Raw genomic sequence first — 12,540 nt, 5'->3', positions numbered from 1 at the left:
CTTCCTCATGAAAACAGGGAGCATTCCTGTTTCAAACAAAGACAAACCTTCTTTTCAGGAGTGAGGTGTTTTTTTGTATTAACTAATTTTCTTGTTTAATAATCTCGTTTAATAATAAAATTATACAATACCACAATTGTTAGAATAAGATTTTGATTACACTATGTCTTTAAATAACTGCCAGCCCAATTAACTGAGCAATAATATGAAGAATGGAAAACATCTATGGAGCACAGAATGCATCCAGAAAAAGGAAGTGCTTTCATTACTGTTATAGTCTAGAGAAGAGAGTAGGCTGTAAGCAAACCCTGTCCTCTGTTTGCAAAATATAGTAATTGCAGAATTGAAGATGTATCAATTGGAAAAGAATTAGAGCTCCACAAGGTTGCCAGAAAACATGAAGTGCACTGTCAGGATGCAAGAGTGACATGTAGTGTGCAGGAGGAACCCTTTCCCTGACTCCAGGTCCAACAGAAGGCGGTTTTTGTACCCAGTGAACCTAAGTGCTGTTGAATGGGTCAGGTAAGGCATCTGGTTGTGGGTTAAGGATACTTCTGCATCAGGTCAATAATTTCATTGTACACATGCAAAGGTGCATCCAATCCCCAGATGAAATCCAGGTGTGCCCATTCAGGAATCTTCTTGTGATAGATAAGCTTCTTAATTTTAGACAATAAAATGGCTGCATCCTTGGGATCTGCAAGCAGGTCTTGTCCCCCAGTCCACACAGCAGTTGGTACAGTCATCTCTTCTACATTGTAGAGAGGAGGAATAGTCTGGAAAACAGTACAGGAATGAATGTCCAGGAGAGCACAGCAACTTTAAACATTCATTTGGGGCTTTATTCTGCCACTGCTCAAAGTAGAGGTGTCTAAACCAAAGAGGAAGTTCCCCTGTTTGCCTTTTCTGTCTGTGCTCACAGGGATTACACAATTGATACTCAACTCAACACAGTCAAGAGTAAAGCACCTCCTGGGTTGACAGAGTTATTGTGGGTCTCTGCCCTCTCAAGTGGCAATCTTAGGGCAGGAGCCTGAAATTAGACAGAGATGTCAGGATGCCTCTGGATAAACCCCCATCATGGTCCTTTTGAAGTATTGGTCAGTCCCAGAAGACATGGGCTAGAGAGAAAACACATGTGACAAGGACGAAAAGGCTTCTGTAGGAGAAGAGGGAAAGCAGCTTAGGACTCCTATGTCTGGGAAAGAGGTGTCAGAGCAAGGACAGGAGACAGGTTTATACAACCACAAATGGTATGAAGAAAGAGCACTGGAAGGAATAGTCCCAAACACAAAACCTAGAAGGCATCCTGTGACTTTCCAGGAGCAACCAAATTCAAGGCAAACCAAAGGAAGCTGCATTTCATGCAAGTCATCATTAAAACATGTAACTCATCATGACAGGCTGTTGTAGAGACCTAAAGCGTAGGAGGGTCAGGGATGGGATTGAGTCTTAAATGGAAAAGATGTTCCTCAGGGTCTGCTTGAGGACAAAGTCCTTTTGTGTCTGGCTGCCAAAACCTAGGAGTGGCTGTTAGTTTTCCAGTTTTTCTATTCCTAATATTATCATCTGTTTCAGTTACACTAGTAGGCAAGATTTTTTTGTTATTTTCTGTGTACTCTTCTTTTTCAAAATTAATTTTCTATTTTTTCTGCCCTTACTTCCTCATTCCTATTGAGCATTTAATTGAAAAGTTTTTATCTTATTCTCTCTCTCTTTTAAAATGTATTCAACTTATTATTGCCGCTAATGCCTGTATGCTTCTTCTGTTGACTTCCAAACTGAAAAGCAATAGTATTTTCATTTACTTATGTTCTGAAAATGTGTCTCCTACAACATCCTCACTCTCTTTCTGTGTGTTTCTGTGCTGTGCAAGGCTGCTTCACCAAAACATACCTGTTGGTATTTTTCCATGTTCTTCTTTGAACTGCCCCAGTCATAAGCTTGGAACTTCCCCGAGCGGGCCTCCTGAGAGGATAAACAAGAGAAGGGTAGTAATAAAGCCATAATTTGGGAAGTTTGTGTGTTCTTTTCCTGATGAGCCTCTGACTCCAATCTAAAGCCCCAAGAGAAATTCTTCTAAGAGCTTTGGAAGAGCCGATAGTAAATTAATTAAAAGGGTCAAAAAGTGAAAAGGAGTCAAAAGTTTTTGTCATAACAAAAGAAATTCACATCTTCTGCAAACAGACCCAAGGATGTCCTCACAGGCAATTTGTTCAAGTTTGTAAAACTGCTGTTAACAACTGCTGTCAGCAAGTCCATCTCAGTGCTACTGCCTTGTCCTATTCTTACAGCTGTGTTGCCAACACTCAGCTCTGTGAGTGGCTTCATCTTATGTTTTCTCTTCCCACTCTATTTTGAATATAGAAATTACCATTTTTAGTTCTTCCCCTTGGCTTTACCTACAGTGTGGGTTATCACTACTCTGAGAGACACTCTTACCAGAATCTTAGTATTGAAATTCCGTTAGCTCCTTTAGTTGTAATAACAGTAAGGACGACAAAGGAATATTACTTCTGCATGTTTGTGCTTGCAGTCTGTGGTTAGATGCTGAATTACATCTGAGTCAATTTGCGGAATTCCCCCACTCTGCTTTTGTAACCCTTTTTCTTTACAGGTCCAGGTCATGGTTACAAAAGCGACTTACTCAAACCTACTGTCTAATGCAAACTCACAGCCAAAAGCAGAATTCTGAGTAAGTGCCTGTGCAGATTTCATTCAAACATATCTGTGTGTTTGCTTTGCTGAAAAGGGCACGAATGCTCCTGCAAACTCTGTGTCCTCACAGCTGCTTCCTGCACTGCTCCAGAGTCCGTGGTGCTGCCAGGAAACCTGCCTCGCTGCAGAGGCTCCCCCGAGGGAGCTCTTTGGATCCTCTGAGCCCAAAGACAGAAAGGCAGCTCCCATCAGCACTGCTGCTGAAGAGGTACTATGGCAGTACCTTGTAGGTAAGGGATATAAACAGTCTACTAAATAAAGTATTTATTATTTATGGTGCTATTGCTGCCCAGAAATTGACAGCCTTGAAAGCGAAAACTGCAGGGGTTTTAATAGTAAAATGTGACAATTTATGTGGCAGTCTGAATTCTGCTCATTTCTTGACACTATATTGGAAACATGACTAATTTATTAAGGTAAACTCCCTACAGAACTGTGGACACAATTTATAAAAGGTACTGGATACACAAACAGTAGAGTGATGTGAACACCTGCACACACAGCTTCCAGGCTACATATTATTACTCAAATGCAGCACTTCATTATTGCCTTCAAATGTACCTGTATCACATAGGGCATTTCCATCCTGCTAGCAAAAGAAGGAGCAATGAAAAATAGTGTTCTGAACTGAGCCTTCAGTTGCAATCCACCAGTTGCACGTACTTCCAAGAAGTTGGCAATGGCTTCACAGATGGTAATCTCTGTATGTCTCTATTCAGCTCGAGGTGAGTACCTATTTTATCTTTCAGGGGTGTGCTCATACCTGACTCCAGTGGACTATGTTCTGCACAGAAGTTCCAGCAGAGGTTTGGGCAATATACACGTTGATTCGGTTCTGAAAGAGAATATTCTGTGGGAATTTTCTTCTTCCCTTCTATGCAGATATACATATAACATATGCTACAGCAGTGTCATGTATCAATAAAACAAATAGAAATTGGAATGGCATGATTGGAGACTCCCTCAGATTTACTTCACAGGTGGCAGTGTGTCAGATTAGGAGTAGCACTTAAAGAGCAATCCCCAACAGAACATTTTCTGAGATGACTGAGAATCTAAAAGAATCTAGCAGGTGAGAAGGAATTAATAGAAAGCTAGCAATTTAGATCCCAAGCTGTGTGGTGTTTTTTCTGAATTCTGTACCAGATTCTGTGAGAAAGGACCACTGTTGGACAGAACAACAAAGGGAAATGCAATTTCCTGATGAATGCACGAATATTTGAAATAAAACACAGCCTAGCACTGCAGGGGTTTCTTAACAAGCTGCTATGTGATCCTTCCTCAGTGAACACTTTCTGAGGCATTTTTTGAAAAATCATTGAGCAAAATTTTGACTCCCAGGTGACCTCACCTACAGCTGGACATAGCATGAGGTGGCCAGGTATGTCCTAATACTCTCCTACCCTGATGGTCCAAGGCTTGAAGGACGAGGGCAAGGAGGAATATGTGTGTTCCATTCTGTGTTGCAAAGAGAAAACATGAAACAGGTAGGCTTTCTATTTCTTCTTCAGTGTGCCAGCATGTGAAATATCTCTGATGAGACCAGTAGCCACAGTATGGACCATGGTATGGTGCCTTGGGTGAGGTCTGTCAGAAGGCAGACTGCAGAATTCTGGGGAGCTGTGAGCAGCCGCCAACTGTAGAACTGTGCCAAATGCTCTTCTGAGGGGAGAGGCAGTGGTTCCTTGCCAGAGATAGAGCAAACAGCAGACACCACTGCCCAGTAGTGAGGACTGTTCCCTGCAATGTGATACTCATAGAAATTCAGCATTCACACTACAGGATAGAAGGTGAATTTGGGGAGCATAAGCTTAAACTCCCAATAGAGCTGGTAAAAGTTATACGTACCACATCAATGTTTTTCAGGTTACAGCCACCCAGATTGAAGAAGACACTTCTACAAAGCCTGGCAAAAGCTCGGTGGCTGCAGACAGGGGCTATTATCCTTGTTAGACACTCAGTCTGGGGAAGGAATTCTCTGTTGCCAAGCATACCCTTTGAAATACAAAGATAACATTAATTTAGGAAAGTACACACTTCCCCAGCAATTTCAGTTGCTCTTGCTCGCCCTTTCTTCATTTGTCAGATGATGTTTCCACAAATAAGTGAGAAATTACTTGGTTTTTCATTGCATCAGCCTGCTTGGGCATTAGTCAGCCTGGGTTACATCACTTTTAATGAAGCAATATGCTAAATGTTAACTCCAATTCATAGCTTAAGCTTTTATATCAGTTGTGGCTTTGCCTGGAGGAATCTTGGAAACCTTTTAGGATCTGCATCTTTGCACCTCTCTAGGTGACCTGTCCCTGTGCTGCACTGTTGCCTTTGACTGAAAGCTTTTCTTATTGCCCTGTGTGAACTTTCAAAAGCCTCACCACAAGGCAAACCTGCCCACATGCAAGTGAGTCAGCTACACAAAACCCTACACTTTCTATTTATCCATTTCAAGAGCTGAACACACAAGTATATGGTCCAACACTAGAAACCAAGATATCACACACCCTGAGCATTTTTTCAGGAAGATAGAGGAGTTTTGTTGCTGGGCCTTTAGCATACTTAATAGCAGTGACAGGTGCCAATGCAAAGTAGAGTTTGATTTTTTGAGCCAGCTCTGGCATTGTTGAAAATGCAATGAAAGCTGAAAAAAAAAAGAAAAATAAGAAAAAAGAGGAATTAAAAAACGATCACTTATACATTAGACTGTTTACAGTATTAAAATATGATATTCAATTTATATTTTCAATTTATAAGCAACCTTGTTAGTTGTTCAGAGACTATGGTCCAGCCTAGATTTATATGAAATCTCTCTTCTCCATAAGTTACCAGCTTATAGGTTTTTTCCCTATTCACAGAAACTCCTTTCTATATTTTGAAGCTTTCTTCCAGACTTGATTAAACATAACATGTACACTTCTGAAGTACATTCATGTATTTCTTATACTATTGGGAGGAAAAGACATTTTTATTCTGGTCAATCCAATTTTGTATTTTCTTTTTTCATGTGTACATCTGGTCCAAACTGGCCAAATTCTCTTTCTGTAGTCTCATCTTCCTGTTTTGTTTATTTTGGAGAACTGACAAGCTGCTGTTGGGCACACCCTTGCATCTTGAATAGAAATAATTTGCATGGCCCACGCACAACAATTTCCAGTATAATTCTTAGTTGACAGATTTCCAGCAGCAGGACATTTGATCCATTATACTTCATTATCTTTATAATAAATTTTAAATGCCTACGTTGAAAATTGTTTATACTAACACAGTATTTCACAACTACAAAGAGTTGATGAAAACTTCAGATACATTCAGTAACTAAGTATTTAAAATCAGATTTTACTCCTTTTTTCCAGAAGAATTCCTCTCTTATGTGTAACTTACCAATGGTAGTACCTTGTGAATAGCCAATATAGTACAACTTTTCTTGTCCTGTTTCCTCCAAAATGAAATTTATTGCTGCTGGAAGATCAAACTTTGCCATCTCATCAAAACTGCAGGCAGGAGATTGAAAGAGAGGCATGCATAAATTAAAAACCAGACTTAAAATTGAATTCACATTTTTATAATTAGCTTGTCAGCAAAGAAACAGTCTGACTGATTTAGTGAATAGCTCAATTGTTCCAAGTTCTTTGTTTTTCTGGCACTGGATATGGAAGATACTGCTCAAGATTTTTTGGGTTATTGTATTACACAGACTGCTGTTTCTAAGTAGCTGCCAAAACTGGCTCCAGGGCTGAGGAATGGCTTGGAGGTGGCCTGTGCAGGTTCCTCTAAGTTGTTCTGCTGCTATGCCTCTAGTTTGACAAACCTGTTCAAGCAGTAATTAAAGTTGTCTCCATTACTATTACACTTCACATGCTTTTATAGGGGTACCTCAGCAAAAGGGAATGTAAAGAATGCATATCAAAAAGTAGCATATGTAAATCCCTGATTTACCCAGCTGAAGTAAACATGTAAGGATGGGCTGTGGATATCTCCTTCACTGGTTCTGTCTACCTGAAAGCCCAGAATTCATCTTGATCAATGGAATACTTTTGATGTTTTCTTGACCAGCGATTCCCTCTGCTATTTCCCATCCAAACGTCAAATCCAGCATCAGCTAGTAGGAAGCCCAAGCTGTTGTTGGGCATGTTTATGACCCAGTTACTAGCATCTCCCAATAATCCATGCTGGAGAAACACAACAGGTCTTGAAGCTGAAAAATAAAGCAAAACCAAAACAGTTTATAATTGGTTTTATCTTTTCATTTCCTGGTTGTTCAGAGACATTATTTTCTCATATTCAATACTGGGATTTTTTCCTGAATCAACAAATCATAAGAACAAAACCCCTCTTTCTGTAAGAGACAATTTCTAAGATTCTGAAAGAATTTATGGCAAGATCTGCTTAACACCAGAGCAAACTAACTTGGCGCCCTCTGATCGTTGTCTGTACAGCTCAGACACATCAGCTTGAGATTCTCAACACTGAGAATGAAGGTGTGCAATTATTTTCAGAGGTTTCCTTTACCCAAAATATGAATCAGACACTGATACTAACCAAGTGTAAGCAAAAGAAAAACAAAATTAGAAGCTGGAAAAGCTTTTACAAAACAGGCTGATTAGGCAACCAATTACACTATTTTAAATTTTTTTTAAGTTTTACTCATCAACTCTTACTAGGAAGCATATGCTTCATATTATGACGGATTTTTTATTATAAATAGGTGTGCTTGACATTAATTCTGTAGGTCTTGAAGGTTGTTCAGGGCAGCCAGAACTCTGCTAAAATTTCACTCATGTATACAAGCTTTGGTGGATGTTTTAAAAACACAAGCTGTCTCTTTTGGGAATATGCCCTATCTAGGCTGGTATTGTGTCATATTAAATAACCGTACCTGGGCTTCCTTGATTCTGAATACCATAAGGGATTCTGTTGAGGGTAATGGTGTAACCATCTTCTGTCATCACTTCATACTCCTCACTGGGGTACCCTTTGTAAGTAATCAGCTCATTCTAGGAGAGAAGGTACAAACACATTTGCTTGCACAAGCCCATTTCATACATTATAAGGTAGTCACAATGAAGAAATGTTAGAAAGCAGGTACAGCTGGGGATTTAACCTACATATATTAAATATCTGAATGCATGTAACCCTGAAGCAACAAAAAATTTCCTTTATGTTATATCTAGGGGTTTACTACCCAGTTAAAATATGTCATATAAAACCTGTATTACACTCCTGCCATACAATCATGCATTCTGGAGCTGTAAGAATCACTATAAGCTCATAGCAGGACTTTATGAGATGAGATAAGATGAGGGGTGTGGCTGAGACAAGGAGCTGTCTGGGTGCAGTGCTTCTGATTTGCTTCCATACAGGCTGGAACCATCTTATTTAAACTACCTTCAGAGAAATCCAGACAGCTTCACAGCTATGGTTTGGTGAACAGCATGGATGCAGTGAGCACTGCTGAAAAGCTGATTACATTATGAAAAAAAAAAGATCAGGCATTTGCATAGTTGCAAGGGAAATCCCTAGCTCAGCCCATCTTAAGCTCTGAAGTAAATATTACTTTTGACCTGTAACGTTCCTTCTGTTTTGTTACAAAAGAGGATTGGTTTTTATAACTAGTGCTCAGAGAATTACTCAATGTATTTTGCCATGCAGGACAGAACCCCCAGGATTTTAACAAACGATGAAAGACCTAAGCAAGCTTGCTTGGCAAGAGGTGTTTTTCTGAAAGGCTGGCCATTTCTGGTCTCTGCTGGTCACCACTAGTTGTTTATAGACTTCATTGCTGATGAAATGCTGATGGTCCAGATAGTCATTCTTTCAGATAGGCAGGTAGTGCCAGCAATAGCAAGCTGGTAACAGATGTTTAAAAGGAAATTAAGTCTGGAGACTTAATATTTGCTTTAATTTCTATCAGAGAAGATGGTCTGTTACACATGCAGGCAGAAGAGAATAGAAGAGAAAGCAGTAGTATATACAATGACTAGAGAGGATAGGTTAAATACAGGCACTTTATCTACCCTGTTACTTCTAACTCTTAGAAACTCCTCTGCAGTAAATCATGCATAACATCCCTCCTCAGGTCACTCCATTAAACAACTTACAATACTCATAAAGGCTTCAGGATCCGCAGCTCTCTTCATTCTTCTCAGTTCTTCTGAATAAATAACTCCCTGAAACAAACATGTCACAGCAACAAACAGCCATATCTTCTCCCTGCAAAATCCAATATATTCATCTATCAGTAGTTCTCCTCTGTACTTGCAATCCTGACAGCTTCTGTACTTTATGGTGAGGAAAGTGCTGTCTAATAATGAATGGAGCCAGTCTGATACTCCCTACTTGTTAATTAAACGGAATAAAGCTGACTTCAAACACCTATCTGAGGGTGTTGGGCAGTAACCTGGACTCTGCTAAGGTTTGGACTGGGATGTTGCTCTTGATCAAGGCAACAATATCAATGAATCCAAGAAAAGGGGAAAAGCTTCTGGACAAACGAATTTCACTAATTTGTCTGAAAAGGAGGTCACTTGCATTACCATACCATGCATTTGATATGTAGGTGAATTTGGAAACATTTCTGGCTAACTCTGTGAAACACAGAGTTGTTGGGTAACTTGTAAATAACTCAATCATTGTCATAGTGAAGCTTTCAAAGTGGAGATAACGAAGTTGTGGGATAATTAGTGGGAAAAAGTAAAAACAATTGCAAATAAAAAATAAGTGTTATTTAATTAAAATAAAAAGAACATAAATAAAGCAGTTCTTTATAAGTGCAAAATTTACACAAATCTGCCTAATGACAAAATTTATCTGCTCCATGGGATGAGGATGGGTAAAGGAAAAGAACACTTTCCTAAATGTAATGCTAGGTAGATACTGAGTGCAGGGACATCCAGATTTGTCAAGCAAAACAGGAACAATAACAACCTGGGGGGTTGCTGTCCTGCTTAGAAGCACACACAGCAGCTCCACTGTCTGTGAAGAGCGACATACACTTTGCTCAAAGAGCATCTTCTCTACATTATATAATCCCCCAGAGGCCACACCTAAACTTCTCTTGTCCCAGTGAGAGATCTTTCAGTCACACTGATTCAGCCAAAGAAAATCTATTGCATTTATTGTTTTCCTAATCAAGAAGTTTTTTTAACTATTTTCCCCCTCAAATAATATGAATAGCTTTTTTCATTTTTTTTTTCTTCTTTCAGAACAAGACTTTATACGCTAACTTCCTGGCACTACATTCTAGTATAATCTGTGTGTTGGAAATACTTATCTCCTTTTGTAGTAAAAGGGACACTTAGAAAACTTTGTTTTACTGAGCTAGCACCGTTTATTTTGGTTAAAAGTTACCACTTTCTGATTCTCTCACTTGCCATTTTCCCATGAGTTACCTAAATTCAGGCTAGGTGAGCCAGCCCTGAATCTCTTTAGTCAGAAGGAATCTTGTAAGAAATAGCCATGCTTTCACCTACATACAAGCAAAACAACACAATGAAATACATTTGTTCCCAAATAGTAAAGCAACTCCTCAAGCTCAGGTTTCATACCACCTTTTGCAGCTCCCATGAAGCCTTCACCAGTTTTGGATCATAAATAAATCAAAGCATTACTGACCTTGTGCCCAAAGTCATGTGTTTGGCTGAGCAGCTGCGGCTGCAGAAGAATGAAAACTCAATTCCTGGCTGTTTGGAAGCGGTGCTGGCAGTGAAAGGATGGTCATGCACTGTTTTTTTCCCCAATCATGCAACAACTTGACAATAAGCCTCTGTTTCTTTCCCACTACTCATTCCTTCTACTATCAGTTCAGCTTTTCCCTAATGCAGCACCTGAGAGGGGCGACTGCTTTTATTCTCAAACCTCATGCTTTTCAGCTCCTTAGCCACCACATCTATAACAAAACAAGGCTCTTCTACTATCACAGATTGCTGGATTTTTAAGGAGAATACCAGCCTCTGTAGAGTGGCACAGCAGGATCAGGAATTTTGAAAACAAATATATTCATAGATATACTTTATCATACCTAATGAAATTGTCAATAGACCTGCAATAATTTTCTCTTTTACAAACAACCTATCAATTCCAACTTTCCATGTTATCAGGAAAGGAAGGGAGGAACCCTGATACCTCTACAGATGTTACTCCACATATTTTTCTTCTATTTTTTTAATGCTTTTGTTGATGTTCTGTAATTCTACATTGTTGCTGGAGTAGTTTCTGGAGATTTTTCTCCATTTATATTTCATCTCTTAAATGGTCATAGAATTTAATGGATATTCCCTAAATGAATAGCTGTGAAACTAGAAGGCTTTTCCATAATCTGTATGGACTGAGAAAACATTGCTGAGATGGGCAAATGTGTCAGTGGTCTCAAGTGGGCCAGAATTGTTCAGCAGTGGAAATTAGGTAAGAATAGAGTCTAGACAGATCTTTTTTAAGGCATTCAGAACAGTGGCCTTTTTTAGTCTCCTCTTTCTGTGGAGGACAAGCCCAGTGTAGCCATGTTCCACTATGAGTGGTGTCCTCACCACAATTCAAGCTTTGCAGAAGTATGAGTGAGGATCTTTTTAATTATTTTTTTTTTTTAAACTTGTGTACTCTGGTATAAAGCTGGTGGGTTTTTCATTCTGCATGTTCCAGGCATTTTTAAATCTTGAAACTAATTATTTCTTGTTCAGTTCCCAATTTTTACTTCTCCAAATATTCTTTTCATCTCAGAAATACTGTTCATCCACATAGAAGAGATCAGCTTAAACACTGAAATGAACATTGACCAAGGTTTTGAGCAGGATTTCATATTTCTACTTATACTATAGCTTGCATACTTTCTTCTTTCAGTACTGCCTGTGGTTAGGATCAGAAATATCCAATATATCCTCAGAAATTATTTTCTTTAATATTTACAGATCAGAAAGAAATGCGAAAGAAAATCTCAGGAGAAGACCTGTTCCTACAAGACTTGTTATCAGGCCTTCAAAGAGAAATAGAAACATCTGAGTTCAGTTTCTGGCAGCAAATTAGGAGAGGAAATGACTTTCAAAGATATGGTTTAGAACATTGAGTGTTTTCAAATATTGATTCTACACGCACATGGGATATTTTTCTGAATCTTCTCATTATTTCCTTTATATACTCCAAGTTCTTTCATCTTTCCTGTACAAAAAGCAGTTTTATGCCTTTTTAAAGTCTCAGTGTCTTTGGAAGCTCGACAAGAATTTTATGAGTGAACTGTTTAAATGTTACTTGCCTTTGAGTATCTCATGCTACTCTAAGTCATTAAGATGTGCTATTAACTCACTGTGAACAAAGCTTGCTTCATTGTTTAGTGCCAAACAATGCTCCAATAACAAAAAAAACTCAGTAAAACATTGCATAAGGATGGCATAATACCACAAACAGCAAATGACTGGATAAAGTCATTGCAGGCAGTATATGTTTGAAGTGAGTGTTTGAGATGGGCAAAGAAGGTGAACTAGGGTGAGGGTTGGGCTGATTTTTTTAAAATCCAGACATGCACACTCTTGTAAGTTGTTTGGTTTCAGTGGAAGTTACTCACACTACAGTCAGGTATGGAATTCAGTGGAAATGCTTAAAGGTTGAGATGTTGCTGTCAGAGTTGTGGCTGCATCCTCACAAGTGTGGTCATTAGCAAATGAGCTTTGAACTGGTTAGTCTAGGTGCCCTTATATAAATAAGTGCCTTTATAGAAATTGTTCAACATGCTCAGTTTATGAAGCTTCAGCTCTTTCCAGTGCTTTTTATGGATAAAACCCCCATCAATGTACAGAATATAATCCCTAGCATTTTCATGATTTCAGTAAACTCTGCTCT

The 12,540-nt window shown here is 39.0% G+C and overlaps 1 protein-coding gene across 2 annotated transcripts; it reads right to left on the bottom strand.

Moving 5' to 3' along the window:
* Positions 1 to 69: 69 nt before the first annotated feature.
* LOC107206872 (lipase member M-like) lies at positions 70 to 10,585 on the bottom strand. 2 transcript variants are annotated; one of them, XM_015633250.2, is made up of 10 exons: positions 10,327 to 10,582; positions 8,814 to 8,925; positions 7,592 to 7,709; positions 6,712 to 6,910; positions 6,097 to 6,206; positions 5,220 to 5,356; positions 4,567 to 4,713; positions 3,482 to 3,553; positions 1,897 to 1,968; positions 70 to 776 (listed from the first exon to the last, which is right to left on the bottom strand). In XM_015633250.2, exons 1-10 carry the CDS (start codon positions 10,341 to 10,343, stop codon positions 543 to 545), a joined length of 1,218 nt encoding a protein of 405 aa, XP_015488736.1. In that variant the 5' UTR covers positions 10,344 to 10,582; the 3' UTR covers positions 70 to 542. The 2 variants fall into 2 exon arrangements, with proteins under 2 accessions (XP_015488736.1, XP_018862826.1); XM_019007281.1 differs by lacking the exon at positions 70 to 776 and adding an exon at positions 821 to 1,121 and having other exon boundaries at positions 10,327 to 10,585.
* Between the last annotated feature and the right edge of the window lie 1,955 nt (positions 10,586 to 12,540).

This window comes from Parus major, chromosome 6, assembly GCF_001522545.3.
Source record: "Parus major isolate Abel chromosome 6, Parus_major1.1, whole genome shotgun sequence".
NCBI lineage: Eukaryota > Metazoa > Chordata > Aves > Passeriformes > Paridae > Parus > Parus major.
This window is presented reverse-complemented; position numbering and strand designations above follow the sequence as displayed.